This window comes from Nerophis ophidion, linkage group LG18 (assembly GCF_033978795.1).
Source record: "Nerophis ophidion isolate RoL-2023_Sa linkage group LG18, RoL_Noph_v1.0, whole genome shotgun sequence".
Classification (NCBI taxonomy): domain Eukaryota; kingdom Metazoa; phylum Chordata; class Actinopteri; order Syngnathiformes; family Syngnathidae; genus Nerophis; species Nerophis ophidion.
The window spans coordinates 32388016-32407937 of record NC_084628.1 but is presented as its reverse complement, the minus strand read 5'-3'; the positions used below and the strand labels follow the sequence as shown (position 1 = coordinate 32407937).

Here is a 19922-nt window from a genome sequence, read left to right as displayed (position 1 = left end):
GTGGCTTTGATAAAATGTTGGTTTGGGTGGATGACGACTTTAGTGATGCAGTTGCGGATGATATAATTGCCTATCCGCTAGGGGTGTAACGGTACACAAAAATTTCGGTTCAGAGGTCACGGTTCGGTTCATTTTCGGTACAGTAAGAAAACAACAAAATATGCATTTGTTGAATATTTATTTAACAAATTTGCTAACTCTTCCACCAAAAACATTTTTCTTAGTGAAATATTTGATATGAAGTAATCGGAAACTTGGATAGGTCAATAATTCATAATAACATTGATTTTGATTCAATATTATGTTTTGAGCAATGACAGTTTGAAAGAAAAAAAAAAGCTTTGTTTTATTAGTCAACGTTGTAACTTTTTCTAAATTGCATTTAGCCTTTAAGCTTTTTTATTTCACTTTTGTTTATGTCGTTTATTTTAATAGTATTTTTAGAATGTGTCGTGGGCCTTTAAAACATTAGCTGCGGGCTGCAAATGGCCTCCGGGGCACAGTTTTGACACCACTGCTATAGAAAATAAAAAATAAAATCTGATAAACCTATCGTTAAAAAGCAGAGCCTGGCAACGCATGCGCGTTTATCATAACTCTCTCACTCTCTCGGTCTCCCCCTCCCTCACGAATGTTGCTGGCGTGCAGCACTTTTTTGTTTTTAACCCCTTCTTAACCCTGAACGTACATTGAAAATACACGAAACCCCTTAAAAATACCGGACATTTGAGGCATTTAAGAAACTCCACCTGGACAGCTCCGCAAAGAGGACATATCCCGTGAAAAGAGGAGGTGTGGTCAGTCTATCATATACAGTACCTTGATCGCTGCTAGCATGCCGTGTGTTGTTTTTTTGATTGATTGAAACTTTTATTAGTAGATTGCACAGTACAGTATATATTCCGTACAATTGACCACTAAATGATAACACCCGAATAAGTTTTTCAATTTAAGTCGGCGTCCACGTAAATCAATTCATGGAGCCTAGGTGTGCATTGTTTACACAACGTGCGGCGCGCTACTCGCTACTTAATATCTCCGAAACCCCCGTACCGAAACGGTTCAATACAAATACACGTACCGTACGTTACACCCCTACTATCCGCGGATCTCTAACGCAGAGACAAAAACCACACTGGCGGCGCCAAAATCGGCGGAAAATTCCCATCCCTGATATATATATATATATACATACTAACATATTTATATATACACACACACACGTGTGTGTGTGTACATATATATATATGTATGAATAATTTTGTGACAGACATATTCATAACAATGTTATATGTTTATTATTTACCTATTTTTGATCATTTTAATCATTGCCGGAACTAATGTCTTCAGCGCATTGATTTCCGTTTCCATAGCAGCGCACGTCCAACTATTTTAAACAAACGCACGTCTGTTCTAATCATAGCAGACTTGGTAACAAACAACAAAGACAACTCTTTTTAGATAAATTAGGATTCATAACCTTATCTTTTTGAAGCTGAATATACTGAGGATAAACTGCTGCTTGTAGAAGCAAGCTCGAAAGAAAAGTGATACGTTGGCGCATACAGAAGCCGAGAACGTGAAGTGAAAATGATTTGAAGGTGCTAAATGTGGAATTTGAAGCCAAGCTATTTGACATAAATGGAGTGCTTACCCAAATAAACTTTATATTTATAACGATACACGCAACACGTCATGCGTGTTAGTACAACTACAGTATATACACTACCTGGCTAACTGTGTACAAAGAAAACTAAAAATACTTTACCGATATTATGTGATTGTTCATGTTTTTCACTCATTACAGATTTGTGTCATATCAGTATTGTGCCTTACAAATTCAAACATGTTTCATGTTGTCGTAGAAGCTAGCTTATCTTGTTAGCGTTTACAGCTTATACCATAGCACACTGATGTGAAAGAGTTCCTCAGTGTTCTCTTACAATAACAATGTTACTACAGCTTGGTTATTATACTGAGTATTGTTGACGGTTTCTGAATTCATTTTTAAAGTGATTTACAGGTAGAATTGATTGGTACCATTATCTGCATTGGTAGCTACCAAGAACGAGACGATTTCTACATGTTAGAATGCAAAAAAAAACAAAAACAACTTTTGTAAAATAACAAAAGGGCAGTTTCCCTTTAAGATTGTGGATGAGGTGCCACATTTCAAATAACAGTTTAATAGTTCCCGCTTATTGTGACCATCTCTACTGAACAAATCTGGCAACTGCTGGCATCTGTTTGCATTGCAGTGTCTTCCTCCGGCTAATTGTCTGCCCCCCAGCAAAATGACTCACCAGGACGGTAGCGTTTTCAAGACCTTCCCAATTCGTTTTGCACGCAGCTGCATCGCCTTTTTCACTTAAACAAAAACTTTTACTACACGGCTGGCAAGGGAAACATACAGAAACAGGTCAAAGTACAGTTACTGAAATGCATTGTCAACGTATGTGCTTTTCTCAAAAGCTAACAGTTTTACAAAAATAAATGTCACTGCCAAAGCCGTAATTAGCCACTTGGACAAAAAAAAACCTTTTGCATGGTCCCATTTTACAGTGAATACTTGAATCTAATGAACACAATTCAGCCATTTTTGCAGCAGTTACGATTTGGTTCTTGATCCGTATTCCTGTCAGAGGTTTCCAAAAACCGTGCACTTTAGTCCATTTAAGTCTAGGTCACCATCATTGCAGTAACGGGGCCAACAAGAAACGGAGCAAACCCTTAGTTTTTTGTGGGCGTGAAAGCTGAAATTCACACAACAGATGACAGTGACCCGAGACTGCTGTTTGGCCCCGATGGAGGTCTCTGAAACGGATCAAACATCTTTTTCCGGTCCATAAATTGGAAAAATCTACAATGACAGTCATTTATAAATGGGAAAAGGAGAAGTCTGCTTTCATGCATTCCACCTCGTTCAAAATTACATACGCACGCACCTCTGCCATGTCAACAATGATATGGTTGCAATGGCACCAAATTAACCAAAAATTTACAGAAATTCAGCCAAACGGTAAAATTCCAAGCCAATGAGTGTAACATATTGGTTCAAAGATTAATCCAGCAAGTTAAAAGTTTCAAGCACATGTTTTTGTTGTGAAAAGGTTACATTGACTACTGGTTTGGTGGTTCAAAGAAAATGAACCCCATCTAGCCAATTTTAGGTTGTAGTACCTGGATGTACTTACAAATAAAAAGCTATATACAGATGGTTAACGAGTTCTGGAGGGGAGTATGAAGATTTTATAAGAACATCCACTTCTTTATGCAGGTGTTATTTGATGGCAAGTCAATGACGTTTCATTTCTTCCAGTCCTGTATCAGCACATTGAGAAAATAGTTCCCAACAAGGCGTCCTTTCAGCTTACCCATCCATTTTCTACCGCTTGTCCCTTTCGGGGTCCTTTCAGCTTACCTTTTCTCCAATTTGGCTTCAGTTCCTCCAAAAAGGAGACTTTATGTGCAAATGGCAGGCTTTGAAGATGATTTTATTCCATGAGACCCGAAATGTGGCCGTGTCACCGGGTAGCCCTCCTGGGATGCCACCATGAACACATTTATTGTGTTTGATCAAATAATCAAGTTCTCTGCACCTTGACATATGCTTTCCTCCTGCAGAAAACCACCGATCTCAAATTCTTGCTGGTAGACACACCACCGACTGTGCTAGCTTTGCGTGGCTGGGATATTGTATTGCAGTCACTCTCCACTACGACAACACCTTCTTCCTCGGCCATTAGGGTCCACCAAAATAAACACATTATTTCGGTGGACCGAAATCCATAACTTGATCCACTTTCATTGGACAAGTCGTTTTCATAGAACTAATCGTGCTATAGGTAAATTTAAATACATATAATATCACCAAGTATCAAAAACAATGCCATGTATAAGAAGGTTCTGGGTCCTGTTCGCAGCCTTCAGAAAATGGGACATCACATATGACCCATTCTGCTAATGCCTCCTAAAGAAACATTTCAATACATTCTTGATTATGAAATTATATAACTTTAAAGGAATTTGTTTTTGGGACAAGGCAGGACTCTGCAACATTTTGCATCAAAAGAGTCATTTGGGCCCGTTTCCACCAAATCAAAACCTATGTGATCATTATATTGAAGTTAATGCTACAAAAAACGGTTTCCTTTAACGCACTGTCACGTTCTAATCCTGCTTTGTTCCCTCCCCTATATTTTGCATGTTATTTTGTTACTGGTTTCTTTTTTTACTTTCTCCCTATAGTTTCCTAGGTAACGACCTATAACTATCGCCCCCTGACAATTAGTCAAGATCCAATTTTGTTTTGTGACCTGTTGTGTTGTCATCAGTGTTATGCAAACGACTTTGAATAATAAATCATAGATCTTACAGGTATTGAATTGCTGTATCTCTCCTTGTTCACAAAAAGGGTATTGTCACTTCGATGAAATGTTGTTCATTATTCCCTCTTAGTAGTTGAAGTTATGTGTGTGTTAGTAACACTGTTCTTATGTAACAGCGTTATGTTTAACACTGGTTGTCTCATATCTCCTTTCTTTCCATGTTCCTCTTTTACCAGGTATTTCTATGGTGCCAAACTTTTGCTCTATCTACAAGTTGTTTATGCTGCTGCGTTAAGGCAAGCTCGGTCTTCCCCCTCCAAATCCTGTTGTGTTGCACGATGTATGCCTAAAAGTATAACCAGGCTGTAATTGGTTGGGTTTCAGTACTTGTCTCGTGTTGTGATTCAATCACAAGGCATACTGCCCACCTTTGCTTCTTTGTTTGCTATTAAAGTAAGTAGCACCAATTCCAGTAAGACTCAATCCCGCTCTAGTTACCATTGTTTATTTGCAACAACCGAGCTGAATCATGACAAGTGTCATAGTTTCTCACCAGAAAACACCGCCCTGAAATTGAATAGCTGATGCAGAACATTGAAAGACAGTGCCTCAAAAGTCAGTGTAGTGACAAACTACCTGCAGCCACAACAGAGGGATCAAAAGAGCCGCAGATTGCAGACCCCCGGGATAAGGGCTCCAGGTGTTTTTATAAAAAACAAACTATTCCAGAGAAGTATTTTTCACACATACAAAATAAACCAAACTTTCAAAATCTTGTTTTGATTATTACACACTTTTAAAAAATATGTTCCAATAATGTTTTAAGTCATTTAAATCCTACCGTGCACTTTTTAGGGGGCTGTTTGCAACATGTTCAAAGCTACATTTGTTAAACCAAAAAATATAAGAACACCACGTAGTTTAACAGAACATACATATTTTTTAAGGTATTTCTCACAATTAACAATAAAGATTGCTCGTCAGGCAGAGGAATTTGTATTGTATTTGCAAGTAGCACTTGCACGTACACGTACACACAAGCAGTCTCAGAGAATCAACTAACAATTTGCAGTCTTAATGTTGTTACGATAGGATAAACATTCAATAATAGCTAACGTTAGCTCGCCAAATCGTTATTACTAGCTAACCCATTAAGCTAATGTGCATGCTCTGTGTGTGGGTTACAAAATGTTGTGCTAAAAGCTGTAAGATGGCAGGACATGACGTTTACAACACATTGGAAAGTCATGACCTTCTACGCATTCGCATGAAGCTGAAAACAGCCTCTTTAAATAGAAGTATTTTAACTACTAATTTATTTAAAGTATGATACTTTTCATTACTCTCTATGGCTTTTCCAAAACAGTGGTTCCACAGTCTCAAACCTCGTCACACATTTGACCTGAAGCCAAACAGCCTACATCTTAAAAGCAACACTTTGAAAAAACATCAGTTTGTAAACACACAATAAAATATATTTCTCTATATTATTCCTCAATTGTTTACATTTTAAAATGTTACACAGATGCTTTTTCAGGAAAAGGAAAGCATGTCTTCCTTAGTTTCCATTCATGAATGTACGCACCACATACCGGTGGCACTTGCGCGAATTAACTAATAGGCGAATTACCGCTTTATAGTAGATAAAATGTTGAATGAGTTAGCTCTTCAGAAACCAACAAACTGAACTGACAATTCAAGTTCATCAAAAAGAAAAGCATTTTGTGATGTTTAAAAAGTTGCACACATATGTTGATTATTGATTAACTCTTGGCAGTTTTAGCACTCTAATAGACTCAATTCGTACAAAGCCTGTTTCCATAGGAGTTGGGAAATTGTGTTGGATCCAAATATAAACTGAATACAATGATTTGCAAACCCTTTTCAACCCATATTCAATTGAATGCACTACAAAGACAAGATATTTGACGTAAACTCATAAACTTTATTTTTTTGCAAATAATAATTAACTTAGAATTTCATGGCTGCAACACGTGCCAAAGTAGTTGGGAAAAGGCATGTTCACCACTGTGTTACATCACCTTTTCTTTTAACAACACTCAATAAACATTTGGGAACGGAGGAAACTAATGGTTGAAGCTTTAAAAGTGGAATTCTTTCCCATTATTGTTTTATGTAGCGCTTCAGTCGTTCAACAGTCCGGGGTCTCCGCTGTTGTATTTTACGCTTCATAATGCGCCACACATTTTCTATGGGAGACAGGTCTGGACTGCAGGTGGGCCAGAAAAGCACCCGCACTCTTTTTTTTTACGAAGCGACACTATTGTAGCACTTGTCTTGCTGAAATAAGCAGGGGCATCCATGATAACGTTGCTTGAATGACAACATATGTTGCTCCAAAACCTGTATGGACCTTTCAGCATTAATTGCGCCTTCAGAGATGTGTAAGTTACCCAAGCCTTGGGCACTAATACACTCCCATACCATCACTGATGCTGGCTTTTGAACTTTGCGCCTATAACAATCCGGATGGGTATTTTCCTCTTTGTTCCGGAGGACACCACGTCTGCTGTTTCCAAATATAATTTGAAATGTGGACTCGTCAGACCACAGAACACCTTTCCACTTTGCATCAGTCCATCTTTGATGAGCTCGGGCACAGCCAAGCCGGCAGCGTTTCAGGATATTGTTGATAAATGGGTTTGGCTTTGTATAGTAGCAATTTAACTAGCACTTACAGATGTAGCGACCAACTGTAGTTACTGACAGTGGTTTTCTGAAGTGTTCCTGAGCCCATGTGGAGATATCATTTACACACCGATGTTGGTTTTTGATGCAGTACCGCCTGAGGGATCAAAAATCCGTAATATCATCGTTTACGTGCAGTGATTTCTCCAGATTCTCTGAACCTTACAAAGTGGTGACCCTTCCCCATCCTTGTTTGTGAATTACTTAGTATTTCATGGAAGTTGCTTTAATACCGATCATGGCACCCACCTGTTCCCAATTAGCCTGCATACCTGTGAGATGTTCCAAATAAGTGTTTGATGAGCATTCTTCAACTTTATCAGTATTTATTGCCTTCTTTGTCACGTGTTGCTGGCATCAAATTCTAAAGTTAATGATTATTTGAACATCAAATATGTTGTCTTTTTAGCATATTCAACTGAATATGGGTTGAAAATGATTTGCAAATCATTGTATTCCGTTTATATTTACATCTAACACAATTTCCCAACTCATATGGAAACAGGGTTTGTAGATATATATATTTGATGAATTCTTAAAATGTTAGTTCCATCCATCCATCCATTGTCTACCGCTTGTCTCTTTTGGGGTCGCGAGGGGTGCTGTAGCCTCTCAGTCAAGGTGGAGTACACCCTGGACAAGTCGCCACCTCATCGCATGTTATTTAATAGATTGTATGTTTATTGTTACGATACCTCCACATTGGTGCCTGTCTTTCTCTTTGCGCGTGGTTCGCGTTTGTTATTGTGTCGTTTTTTTTACAGCTCGCAAATTGATGTAGACAAAGTTTAGCGAGCTGACTTTTTGTAAAATGATAGTTATTTTTTGCATAACTGTCTCACACTTGTTCGCTATCTAGCATCGCACAAGCTAACAATCTTACCGGGGCAGAGACCGCTTTAAATGCTCGCCTATCACAGATGTATGGCCATAAAAACAAAGTCTGCTTTGCAAAATGAACAAGGTATTCATGTTTTAACAAGAATAAGAGGATATGCTCTCACACTTTAAATGTTATCACTGGCCATGTTTTTGCGGGTGGCGGTGTGGACCTGCTTTTCGCCCGTGTTTTATATCTGTCCTTATCGAAAATGATTGATACCCTCTATGACCTATCAAAAATGGGAGAAAAGTATGCTAAATGTAAACTTTTGTATTTAAAATGTAACCTTCCGCTGATAATTACTCCACTATCAAGGCAGAAGGGAGATGTCAACACAACCAGAGAAGACATTTAATGTGAACAAAATTGTAAAATCCCATTGAGCACTTAACAATAAGCTCTTAAAATGATGGTGCATATACAAGGAATATGTAAGAAATGCCTAAGTGTAAGAAAATAGTGCAACGTGTGAAATTGTAAAGAGAGAAACCTGACTAACTATTTTCTGCAGGTTTAGTGGCAGCTGTGCTCTAATGGGTGAGCGAGGCTAAGATGGTGTGGTATTAGTTAGTCTTGGTGGAACACTGCATCATTTACAGACCACATTGGTCTGCCTACGGTCCTTTTGAAAAAATCCAAAAACCTGGCATACTGTCAAAGGGACTTTTCCTCTTTTATTCACAACTTCTTGATTACGTATGTATCGCGATATACATTGATATCGTCTTATTGCCCAGCCCTAGTCATAGCCCGTAGAGCTGCTAGTAGGGGCAAAGTGTGAGGGTATTCCACTGCTGTAGGTGGCACAGATGTGAAAATCCATACACCGCATTGTGTCACATAAACCGGAAATAATACATACAAACCGATTTTGCCTCAACCATTAAGAAACACTCAAAACTTTATAAATTAAAACAGAGGATAAACATTTAACAACAATGACATGTTTCTTCAGAAACAAGAATATTTAATGTTTCTTCTTCTGTGTCTGTTTATTTGCATGTATTTAAGTATTTTTAAGCACATTCAACAATTTAGATAACTGATGAACATGAAGAAAAAATCATTACATCTCTAAGACATTCACATTTATTTTGTGTGTATGTTGATAATTTTACAGAAACAGTCATATTTAGTGATTGATGTAGACTATTGTAAAATATAGGTATGAAATGTGAAGAATGTTCCCTATTTTTGTAAGAAGGGGAGTACATTATGAATGTGCATCCCAAAGTCTAAGTCTTGAATGTCCCCTAATTAGGTACCTGTTCTTGTACTGATGATTAATGGTGTCAAATCTCTTAAAGGGCATTATTGTTCAATGCTCTTTAAAAAGTAGTAATGATAAGGTGATTCAGATAAGCTCTACTTCTCATGAAAAACAATATTTTATTTTTCTTAATAAGTCTACATGAAAATGTGAGGTGAGCCTCCAACAGAAGAGTCTATGAACCAGTATTAAAAGAGCACTAAGAGAAAGAACAATGTTTAAAGACTGCATTAGCGTTACCTGAATCTGAGCTTCGACGGTCCCATCTCTTGGTGCAGTATCTGACATGCCGTTGACAACCGCCTGCTTTTTGAGGTTCAGAACATTTTTCCAATCTGAGTAACCACAAATGACAATATGAGAAAAGCACAATTTGTGCAACATAGAATAAAGAGATGCCAACCTTCAGTTAATGTGTCTGGGTCGAACATTCCTCCTTCTCGATAGCCCTCCAGCTCCTCGGTTTTCACTTTAGCCCAGGGGATGTAGGTGACCCCTCGCTCCACGTCCCAGAACTTTTTGTGTGCTGTTTTTATACCTTTGTTCAAAGCCCACGCAATCTAGGCAAGATGGCAAAATAAAGTGAATCAAGATAATCAGCACAGAGCTGGAAATGATGGCAGGATGGGTATGGTTATGTACCTTCACAGACTTCTGGTTGACTTTGTACGAACCACGAGTCAGCTTGTTCAAGGCAGTGTAGGCGTCCTGTCTGTGCACCATAACAATGTAGGCACAACCTCTGGGAGGTATCATCTGCAAAGATACAACGGTAATGTGAGTAAAACGGTTTTTGGTACTTGCATAATGCTGACTTACATTGATTGAGTCAATCTGGCCAAACTCCTCCAGAAGGGACATGACGTCAGACTGCTGTGTTTTCTTGTCCAGCTGACCGACCCAGAGTGTTGTGCTGCAAACTTATCAACCATTCCATTGTTAATACCTCTATGCAAAGATTGACAGATGCTTGGGCGGACTAAACACATACCACTAAGCGTCTGGCTCTTGATGCTAGGAAGACCCTTCTGTCTCCGCTCTCTGTCACGCTCGCGATCCGCCCTGTCCTGAGAACGAGATCGCCAGCGTTGCTCTCTGGGGGGACTTCTGGAGCGTCTGCGCCTGGACCCTTTTGAGCGTGATGAAGAACGAGACCCTCTTTTCCTGGGAGAACTGAATAAAAGATTGAAAGAGGATAGTTCCCTCATAGTGTTAAGATATAGACTCACTTGTGTACATTTTACTACTATTATATTTGACCACTTGGGAAGCACAAACTTATTGTGAAGTGGGTATTATTGCAAAGAGCAGGAAAGGAAGTATTTGAGTGGATATTCTGTAAGAGGAAAGAGGCCGAATAAGGCCAGAGACAAAAGATAAAGTTGGACTTATAATTGTGTAACATTGGTAGCAGGGGATGGTTTGTAACCGCAAAGTACCGCCGGGCTTCAACGAGGCGAAGCCGTACGAAAGCTGGAAGAATGAAGTCCTGATTTGGACCAAAGTTACGAAGCTTGAAAAGAAAAAGCAAACGTTTGCCGTGGTTTTGTCAGTGTCCGGAGCGGTGAGAGACACGCCGATGGAAATACCGGATAAATACACTGGCATGGCAACTTTGCTTCAGAAACTAGACCCACTGTTACTCAAGGAAGAAAAGGACAAAGCCTATGAAGCTTAAAAAAGATTTTAACCAGATTACAAGAGACTGCAGTGTATCCATGGCAAACTACAATATTGACTTTGAACAGCGTTGTTTTCGCATGCGTAAGAACAACGTGGAACTTCCCGATGCAGTTTTGGCTTTCAAATTGCTGGATACAAGATGCTGTCAGTTAACTCTTACAGCATGCACTGAACTCAACTCAACTTTTCATCAATGAACATACTTGCCAACTTTGAGACCTCCGATTTCGGGAGGTGGGGACGTGGTCGGGGGTGGGGCGGAGGCGTGGTTTGGGGGGCGTGTTTGTGGTGAGGGGCATGGTTAAGAGGAGAGTATATTTACAGCCAATATTTTTATTTTGGTTGTAATTTATATATATTAATATACAAACCCCATTTCCATATGAGTTGGGAAATTGTGTTAGATGTAAATATAAACGGAATACAATGATTTACAAATCATTTTCAACCCATATTCAGTTGAATATGCTACAAAAACAACATATTTTATGTTCAAACTGCTAAACATTTTTTTTTGCAAATATTCATTAACTTTAGAATTTGATGCCAGCAACACGTGACAAAGAAGTTGGGAAAGGTGGCAATAAATACTGATAAAGTTGAGGAATGCTCATCAAACACTTATTTGGAACATCCCACGGGTGTGCAGTCTAATTGGGAACAGGTGTGTGTCATGATTGGGTATAAAAGCAGCTTCCATGAAATGCTAAGTAATTCACAAACAAGGATGGGGCGAGGGTCACCAATTTGTAAGCAAATTGTCGAACAGTTTTAGAACAACATTTCTCAATTTCCTATTGCAAGGAATTTAGGGATTTTACCATCTACGGTCCGTAAAATCATCAAAAGGTTCAGAGAATCTGGAGAAATCACTGCACGGTACTGCATCAAAAACCAACATCAGTGTGTAAAGGATTTCACCACATGGGCTCAGGAACACTTCATAAAACCACTGTCAGTAACTACAGTTGGTCGCTACATCTGTAAGTGCAAGTTAAAACTCTACTATGCAAAGCGAAAGCCATTTATCAACAACACCCAGGAACGCCGCCGGCTTCGCTGGGACCAAGCTCATCTAAGATGGACTGATGAAAAGTGGAAAAGTGTTCTGTGGTCTGACGAGTCCACATTTTAAATTATATTTGGAAACTGGGGACGTGGTGTCCTCCGGAACAAAGAGGAAAATAACCATTCGGATTGTTATAGGCACAAAGTTCAAAAGTCAGCATCTGTGATGGTATGGGGGTGTATTAGTGCCCAAGGCATGGGTAACTTACACATCTGTGAAGGCACCATTAATGTTGAAAGGTACATACAGGTTTTGGAGCAACATATGCTGTCATCCAAGCAACATAATCATGGATGCCCCTGCTTATTTCAGCAAAACAATGCCAAGCCACGAGTTACAAAAGCGCGGCTTCGTAGTAAAACAGTGCGGGTACTTTCCTGGCCTGCCTGCAGTCCAGACATGTCTCCCATCAAAAATGTGTGGCGCATCATGAAGCGTAAAATACAACAAGACCCCGGACTATTGAACAACTTAAGCTGTACATCAAGTAAGAATGGTAAAGAATTCCACTTTCAAAGCTTAGACAATTCCTTTCCTCAGTTCCCAAACGTTTGAGTGTTGTTAAAAGAAAATGTGAAGTAACACAGTGGTGAACATGCCCTTTTCCAACTACTTTGGCACGTGTTGCACCCATGAAATTCTAAGTTAAATATTATTTGCAAAAAAAATAAAGTTTATGAGTTTGAACATCAAGTATCTTTTCTTTGTAGTGCATTCAATTGAATACAGGTTGAAAAGGATTTGCAAATCATTGTATTCCGTTTATATTTACATCTAACACAATATCCCGACTCATGTGGAAACGGAGTTTGTATATATATATATATATATATATATATATATATATATATATATATGTATTAAATACTTAACTTTCAGTGAATTCTTGCTATATATATTTATTTTATTATATATATATATAAATAAAAGAAATAGTTGAATTTCAGACGGCACCTATCAAATACACAGTAATAAAAACACAGTTGTTATACTAACTGTACTGTGCTTGCTGGGTACTAAAAACAACAACACTTACCTTTCACTATTTGAGTAGCGTCACTTCCGAGTTTCCAGACGATGGCGCCAGTAAGTGCTTTGCCCTGCCGTCTCTCGCTGTCAGCTCTGTTCATTTTTGTGTTGTTTGCGTCTATTTTCGTCTCTGTCAGCTCACTGCATGTGTATGATCGCCAAACACTGTTGGAGCTTTGCCCCTTTACCACTGATATGATCAACTTCCACGGTTTTTCGACATCCCAGTCAGCTTTTTCACCTGGCTGGATTCCTGCCTTCCTTTCCCGCCTCGTGGCTCCTCTCCCCCGCCACCTGCGGGCTGGGCTGTGTGTCGGGCCCGACCTAGATTAACTGCGCCCTTGGACTTGCTGGCCCCCGCCAGGTTCGGTCTTGTGAACGCAAGATCTTTGACAAACAAAACGTTTATCCTGAAGGATTTTCTTCACTTCCTGCGGGCGGCAGACTTGACTTCCTCTGTGTGACGGAAACATGGCTGAGAGCCGGTGAGTCCGCCCCTCTTGATGAACTTCTGCCTCCGGAGTGTTCCTACTTTAATTCTCCGCGGTCATCCGGTCGAAAAGGAGGAGGATTAGCAGCCGTTTTTAAAAATTACTTTAAATGCCGTCAGATCCGCCTGCAATCCTCCTTTTCAAGCTTCGAACTGTGCATGTTTGAGCTGGAGGGGGCGTGGCCTGCAGCTCCAGCTGAATTTCGGGACAAAATTTTTTCCGGGAGGTTTTCGGGAGAGGCGCTGAATTTCGGGAGTCTCCCGGAAAATCCAGGAGGGTTGGCAAGTATGTCAATGAAGTCAGCAATTTTGGAGGGAAACCACATACTGCTTCCAGTGTGGGAATTAAACAGGAAAGTGTGTTTGTCACTGAACAAACTAGACAGAGGCAAGTCATGGCCTCAAAAGGATCAACAAAAGACACCTCTGCCTGGACAGGTATGGTCGCATATCAAAGTGTGCCATCTGTCAAACATTTCCCTGGGTTTCAGACTGTCCACACAAAGGTGAGCATGTCAATTTAACATCCATCCATCCATCTTCTTCCGCTTATCCGAGGTCGGGTCGCGGGGGCAACAGCCTAAGCAGGGAAACCCAGACTTCCCTCTTCCCAGCCACTTCGTCTAGCTCTTCCCGGGGGATCCCGAGGCGTTCCCAGGCCAGCCGGGAGACAGTCTTCCCAACGTGTCCTCGGTCTTCCCCGTGGCCTCCTACCGGTTGGACGTGCCCTAAACACCTCCCTAGGGAGGCGTTCGGGTGGCATCCTGACCAGATGCCCGAACCACCTCATCTGGCTCCTCTCGATGTGGAGGAGCAGCGGCTTTACTTTGAGCTCCTCCCGGATGGCAGAGCTTCTCACCCTATCTCTAAGGGAGAGCCCCGCCACACGGCGGAGGAAACTCATTTCGGCCGCTTGTACCCGTGATCTTATCCTTTCGGTCATGACCCAAAGCTCATTACCATAGGTGAGGATGGGAACGTAGATCGACCGGTAAATTGAGAGCTTTGCCTTCCGGCTCAGCTCCTTCTTCACCACAACGTATCGGTACAACGTCCGCATTACTGAAGACGCCGCAACGATCCGCCTGTCGATCTCACGATCCACTCTTCCCTCACTCGTGAACAAGACTCCTAGGTACTTGAACTCCTCCACTTGGGGCAGGGTCTCCTCCCCAACCCGGAGATGGCACTCCACCCTTTTCCGGGCGAGAACCATGGACTCGGACTTGGAGGTGCTGATTCTCATTCCGGTCGCTTCACACTCGGCTGCAAACCGATCCAGTGAGAGCTGAAGATCCCGGTCAGATGAAGCCATCAGGACCACATCATCTGCAAAAAGCAGAGACCTAATCCTGCGGCCACCAAACAGGAACCCCTCAACGCCTTGACTGCGCCTAGAAATTCTGTCCATAAAAGTTATGAACAGAATCGGTGACAAAGGACAGCCTTGGCGGAGTCCAACCCTCACTGGGAATGTGTTCGACTTACTGACCAAGCTCTGGCACTGATTGTACAGGGAGCGGACCCATACTCTCTGAGCACTCCCCACAGGACTTCCCGAGCGACACGGTCGAATGCCTTCTCCAAGTCCACAAAGCACATGTAGACTGGTTGGGCAAACTCCCATGCACCCTCAAGAACCCTGCCGAGAGTATAGAGCTGGTCCACAGTTCCACGACCAGGACGAAAACCACACTGCTCCTCCTGAATCCGAGGTTCGACTATCCGGCGTAGCCTCCTCTCCAGTACACCTGAATAAACCTTACCGGGAAGGCTGAGGAGTGTGATCCCACGATAGTTTAACAGAAGAGTGTAAAACAGATCATGGAAAAGAGTGCAATATCACTTTGTTTGCAAAAGAGTCCTCCAATGAAGCCGAAATCTTCATGACGGAGTGTTTTGGCACAGCAATCATTGACATCGCATGCACATGGACGGTCATTAGATAAGACTGGCTAAAGAGCAACATCACTGGATTTAGCCAAAATAAGCTAAAACAGACAGAAACAATCACCTGTCAACCCTTCAGGTTTGGAGAAGGAAAAGGAGTGTATTCCACCAAAAAGATTCCTGCACTTGTTGGACAGACAATGTGCCGTATTGAAACAAAGGTAGTTCCAGTGGACATCCCATTGCTTTTGACAAAAGCTTCTATGAAGCCAACAGGCACAAGACTGAATAAGAAGAATGACAGTGTTGTCATGTTTAATTGATCTGTAAACTCAACTTCACAAGCTCTGGTCATTACTGTGTTAACATAATGGGCAGTAAGAACAAGGATAATGTATGGTATAACCAGGTCTTGACAACTACAGGAGATAATACTCAAAGAAACAAAAAAAATGAGGTAGAAGAAGTGAGCTGTGAGGAAAGAGTGTTGACTGTCACAGAAGAAATGAACACAGCGGATTAAGACAAATACGGTTAATACTTCAAACAATTTGGGCATGCCTTTGCTGACAAGTTACAGAAGCTTCGAAAAAGTCACTAGGGAAAATTGTCAGTCAATATGAATAATACCAAAAAGACTCCACCAAAGCGGTAGCAGCAGATCTTCATGAGCTTGAACCAGGTTTATGGCATCGAGTCTACACTTCATTGATCAGTTCACAGGGTTTCGTGCTGGCAGCATTCACCACAAAAAATTCATCCGAGATATAGTTTAACACTTTGTCGCCCACTACAGAAACTGTGACAATGAGGGAGAGTTTAACAACGATAAGATGAGAGATATGAAAGACCATTTCAACATAGAAATTAAGACAATAGCTGCCTACAGCCCATAGAGCAGTGGTTCTCAATCTTTTTTCAGTGATGTACACCCTGTGAACATTTTTTAAATTCAAGTACCCCCTAATCAGAACAAAGCATTTTTGGTTGTAAAAAAGAGATAAAGAAGTAAAATACAGCACTCTGTCATCAGTTTCTGATTTATTAAATAGTATAACAGTGCAAGATATTGCTCATTTGTAGTGGTCTTTCTTGAAATATTTGGAAAAAAGGATATAAAAATAACTAAAAACTTAAAAAAAAAAAAAGTGATTAAATTATAAATAAAGATTTGTACACATAGAAGTAATCATCAACTTAAAGTGCCGTCTTTGGGGATTGTAATAGCGATCTATCTGGATTCATGAACCTAATTCTAAACATGTCTTCACAAAAAAATAAATCTTTAACATTAGTATTTATGGTACATGGCCACAAAAATCTAGCTGTCAACACTGAATACTGCATTTTTGCATTTCTTTTCACAGTTTATGAACTTACATTTATATTTTGTTGAAGTATTATTCAATAAATATATTTATAAAGGATTGTTGCTATTTTTAGAATATTTAAAAAAAATCTCACGTACCCCTTGGCATACCTTCAAGTACCCCCAGGGGTACGCGTACCCCCATTTGAGAACCACTGCCATAGAGCAATGGAGTTCTGGAGCATCACAACCAAACACTCACTGACACCATATTGAAAGTAGTGGTCAGTACCGTAATATATTTATTCTGGTCACATATGGGCCTTGAGTCACGTGATATTTATGTCAGCACTGGAATTAGTAAAATCCGCTGTTCACCTGGGTCTCCCCTATGTGATAAATGAGGAAGTCCTTCTTTAGCTGCCGCCTTGTTCTATCTTATATCATATATAGGTATATATTATCTTACATATACACATTTGCACGTCAAGTTTAGTTTTGTATGCACAATAATTCAACACAAGATCTGCACTTGAGCGCAATATTAACAGAGTCTCGTATGCTTCCCGTCCCAGGAGAGCCGCTTTTGGGGGGTGCAGCCACTGAGAGCCGCAGGATATGAGGCTGAAAAAAGAGAGACAGAGGGGTGCAGCCGTGTTCAGGGGTTAAAATGAATGCCTGTCTGTCGGTCATTTTTAGAGTAGAGTGTCACTGATGTAATAATATATATATATATTTTTTTAAATATTTTCGCAATCGGCCGGTAAGGTCCCAAACATCGACTGGTCAATCACGATAGAGGCGATTGTACACTGTGTGTACAATCTAGGACACGCTAGATTGTACAGACTGGAGCGTGTTCCGCGAGGGCACAGACAACATTGACAGATATACAGACACTGTGCTGGATTTTGTTGGTAAACTGCTTGAAGAAATAGTCCCCACAACCACAGCACAGGTTTTTCCATATCAGAAACCCTGGGTTGATAGACCTCTCCGAGAGGCTTTGAAAGCGCGCACCTCAGCCTACAGCAGAGGGCGCGCGACCTGCGACATGCACGCGTACAATGCAGCGTGCAATGACGTCAGGCGCGTAGTGAAGCAGGCAAAGGGAAGATACAGGGACAAAAAGGAGTTTAAATTTCAGCAGGCTGACTCCAGAGCTGTATGGCAAGGACTCAGAACCATGACAGACCTAAAGGCAGCCCCCCCATGGTGAATGCTGATGTCTCCCTGGCAAATGAGCTAAATACCTTTTATGCACGGTTTAAGGCTGTAAATTCAAACAGCAGCCTTCATGGCGTCGCAAGAGGGTATGGCCACTGGCAATGGTGACTCAGCATTCAGAATAACGGAATATGACGCGAGGAGAACCTTTAAGAGGGTGAACACCAGGAAAGCCACAGGGCCAGACGGCATCCCCAGTTGTGTCCTAAAAGTCTGTGCTAACCAACTGGCATCGGTATTCACAGACATATTCAATCTGTCCTTTGAACAGTCCGTCATCCCCACCTGTCTGAAAAAAAATCCACCATTGTCCCTGTTCCAAAGAAATCTGCCCCAGCCTGCCTCAACGAATACCGCCCCGTAGCCCTCCCCCCCATAGCCATGAAGTGCTTTGAAAAGCCAATCAAAGACCAGATATGCCCCCCTCCCACTACTGACCACTACTTTCATACCGCCCAAACAGGTGAACCGACGATGTAATCGCACACATACGGCATACCGCCACGACACACCTGGACAAAAGGCAGGGAACTATGTGAGAATGCTGTTAATAGACTACAGTTCAGCATTCAACACCATAGTCCGATCCAAACTCGTCATCAAGCTCAAGGACCAGGGCTTGAACGCCAAACCTTCTGTCAGTGGGTCCTGGATTTCCTGACAGGCAGACCACAAGTGGTGAGAGCAGGGAACTGCAACTCATCACCCATTATCCCCCCAGGGTTGTGTTCTGAGCCTCCTCCTCTATTCACTCTCTACACACGACTGAGTGGCTAAAAACACAACCAACTCCATTGTGAAATTTGCTGACGACACAGCTGTGGTGGGCCTGATCTCGGGAAACGATGAGACGGCCTACCTGAGTTAAGTGAAGAACCTGGCCCTGTGGTGTCAGGAGAACCACCTCGCCCTGAACGTCAGAAACTTCTACTCATGCACAACAGACAGTGTCATGACTGGAAACATCACCTCCTGGTATGAGAACAGCACCGCACATGACCGCAACAGTCTGCAGAGAGTGGCCAGATCAGCCGAGCGCACCATCGGAGGTGTGCTCCAAACCATCTGCAACATCTACACCAGGCTGTGTAGATCCAAGGCCAAGAGGATTGTGAGGGACTCTAGCCACCCAAGTAACTGCCTCTTCTCACTGCTGCAGTCAGGCAAGCGCTACTGGAGTCTCAAGGCCAACACGGAGAGACTCAGGAAGAGCTTCCATTCCAAAGCCATCAGACTGCTCAACTGCACCACTGATTAACACTTGTCACAATTGCACAAAACCGCAGGCACAAGAATCATTTTACTTACCACTGTAATTACCGGACTACAATACTCTTCATTCAATGACTGTAAATAATGAAAAAATAATGTAAAGAGTATAAAAAAGTCATACTGTTCCATTACCTTTGTTAATACTACTGTCACTACTCAACTGCCAAAGAACTGTAGACACCTTAATATTTGTTGCTTCCTATACTGTACATACTGTTATACTATTTGATATTACACTGGTACTGTATTTGACTACTGTACTTCTACTTGTACTGATACTTCTACTAAAATTACTGTGACTTATTGTGCAACTTAATTGTCTTGTAATCAGGGCTGGGCGATATATCGATACACTCGATATATCGTGGGTTTGTCTCAGTGCGATATAGAAAATGACTATATTGTGATATTCTAGTATACGTTTTCACGCAGTTGCTTTTACCTTAAACTGCATGCGTTTCTTCCTCTTTCTTGTTTCTCCTTCACACTGCATTTAAGTTTAAAAGTAGCATATATTAATGCAGTATGAGAAAGAATGTTTTAATGCAGACACATATAATCATCATACTGCTGTAATTTTATGTATCAAGTGTTCATTGAAGGCTAAGGCAAAATAACGAGATATATATCGTGTGTCGCGATATGGCCTAAAAATATCAAGATATTAAAAATCCATATTGCCCAGCCCTACTTGTAATTAATGTACATCAGAGCTATTCAATTTTTTTGTATTTAGTGTATTAGATTCTGCACCTAGTGTTTG

At 41.1% G+C, this 19922-nt stretch overlaps 1 protein-coding gene across 1 annotated transcript in view; it reads right to left on the bottom strand.

Moving 5' to 3' along the window:
* Positions 1–19922, bottom strand: part of LOC133537128 (SR-related and CTD-associated factor 4-like) — a 96013-nt gene that overhangs the window by 36454 nt on the left and 39637 nt on the right. The window contains exons 12-16 of the mRNA XM_061878008.1: positions 10182–10363; positions 10010–10110; positions 9833–9946; positions 9594–9750; positions 9431–9525 (exon numbers count right to left, since the gene is read on the bottom strand). Of these exons, the coding sequence (XP_061733992.1) occupies positions 9431–9525; positions 9594–9750; positions 9833–9946; positions 10010–10110; positions 10182–10363 (649 nt within the window). The remainder of the gene's footprint in view (positions 1–9430; positions 9526–9593; positions 9751–9832; positions 9947–10009; positions 10111–10181; positions 10364–19922) is intronic.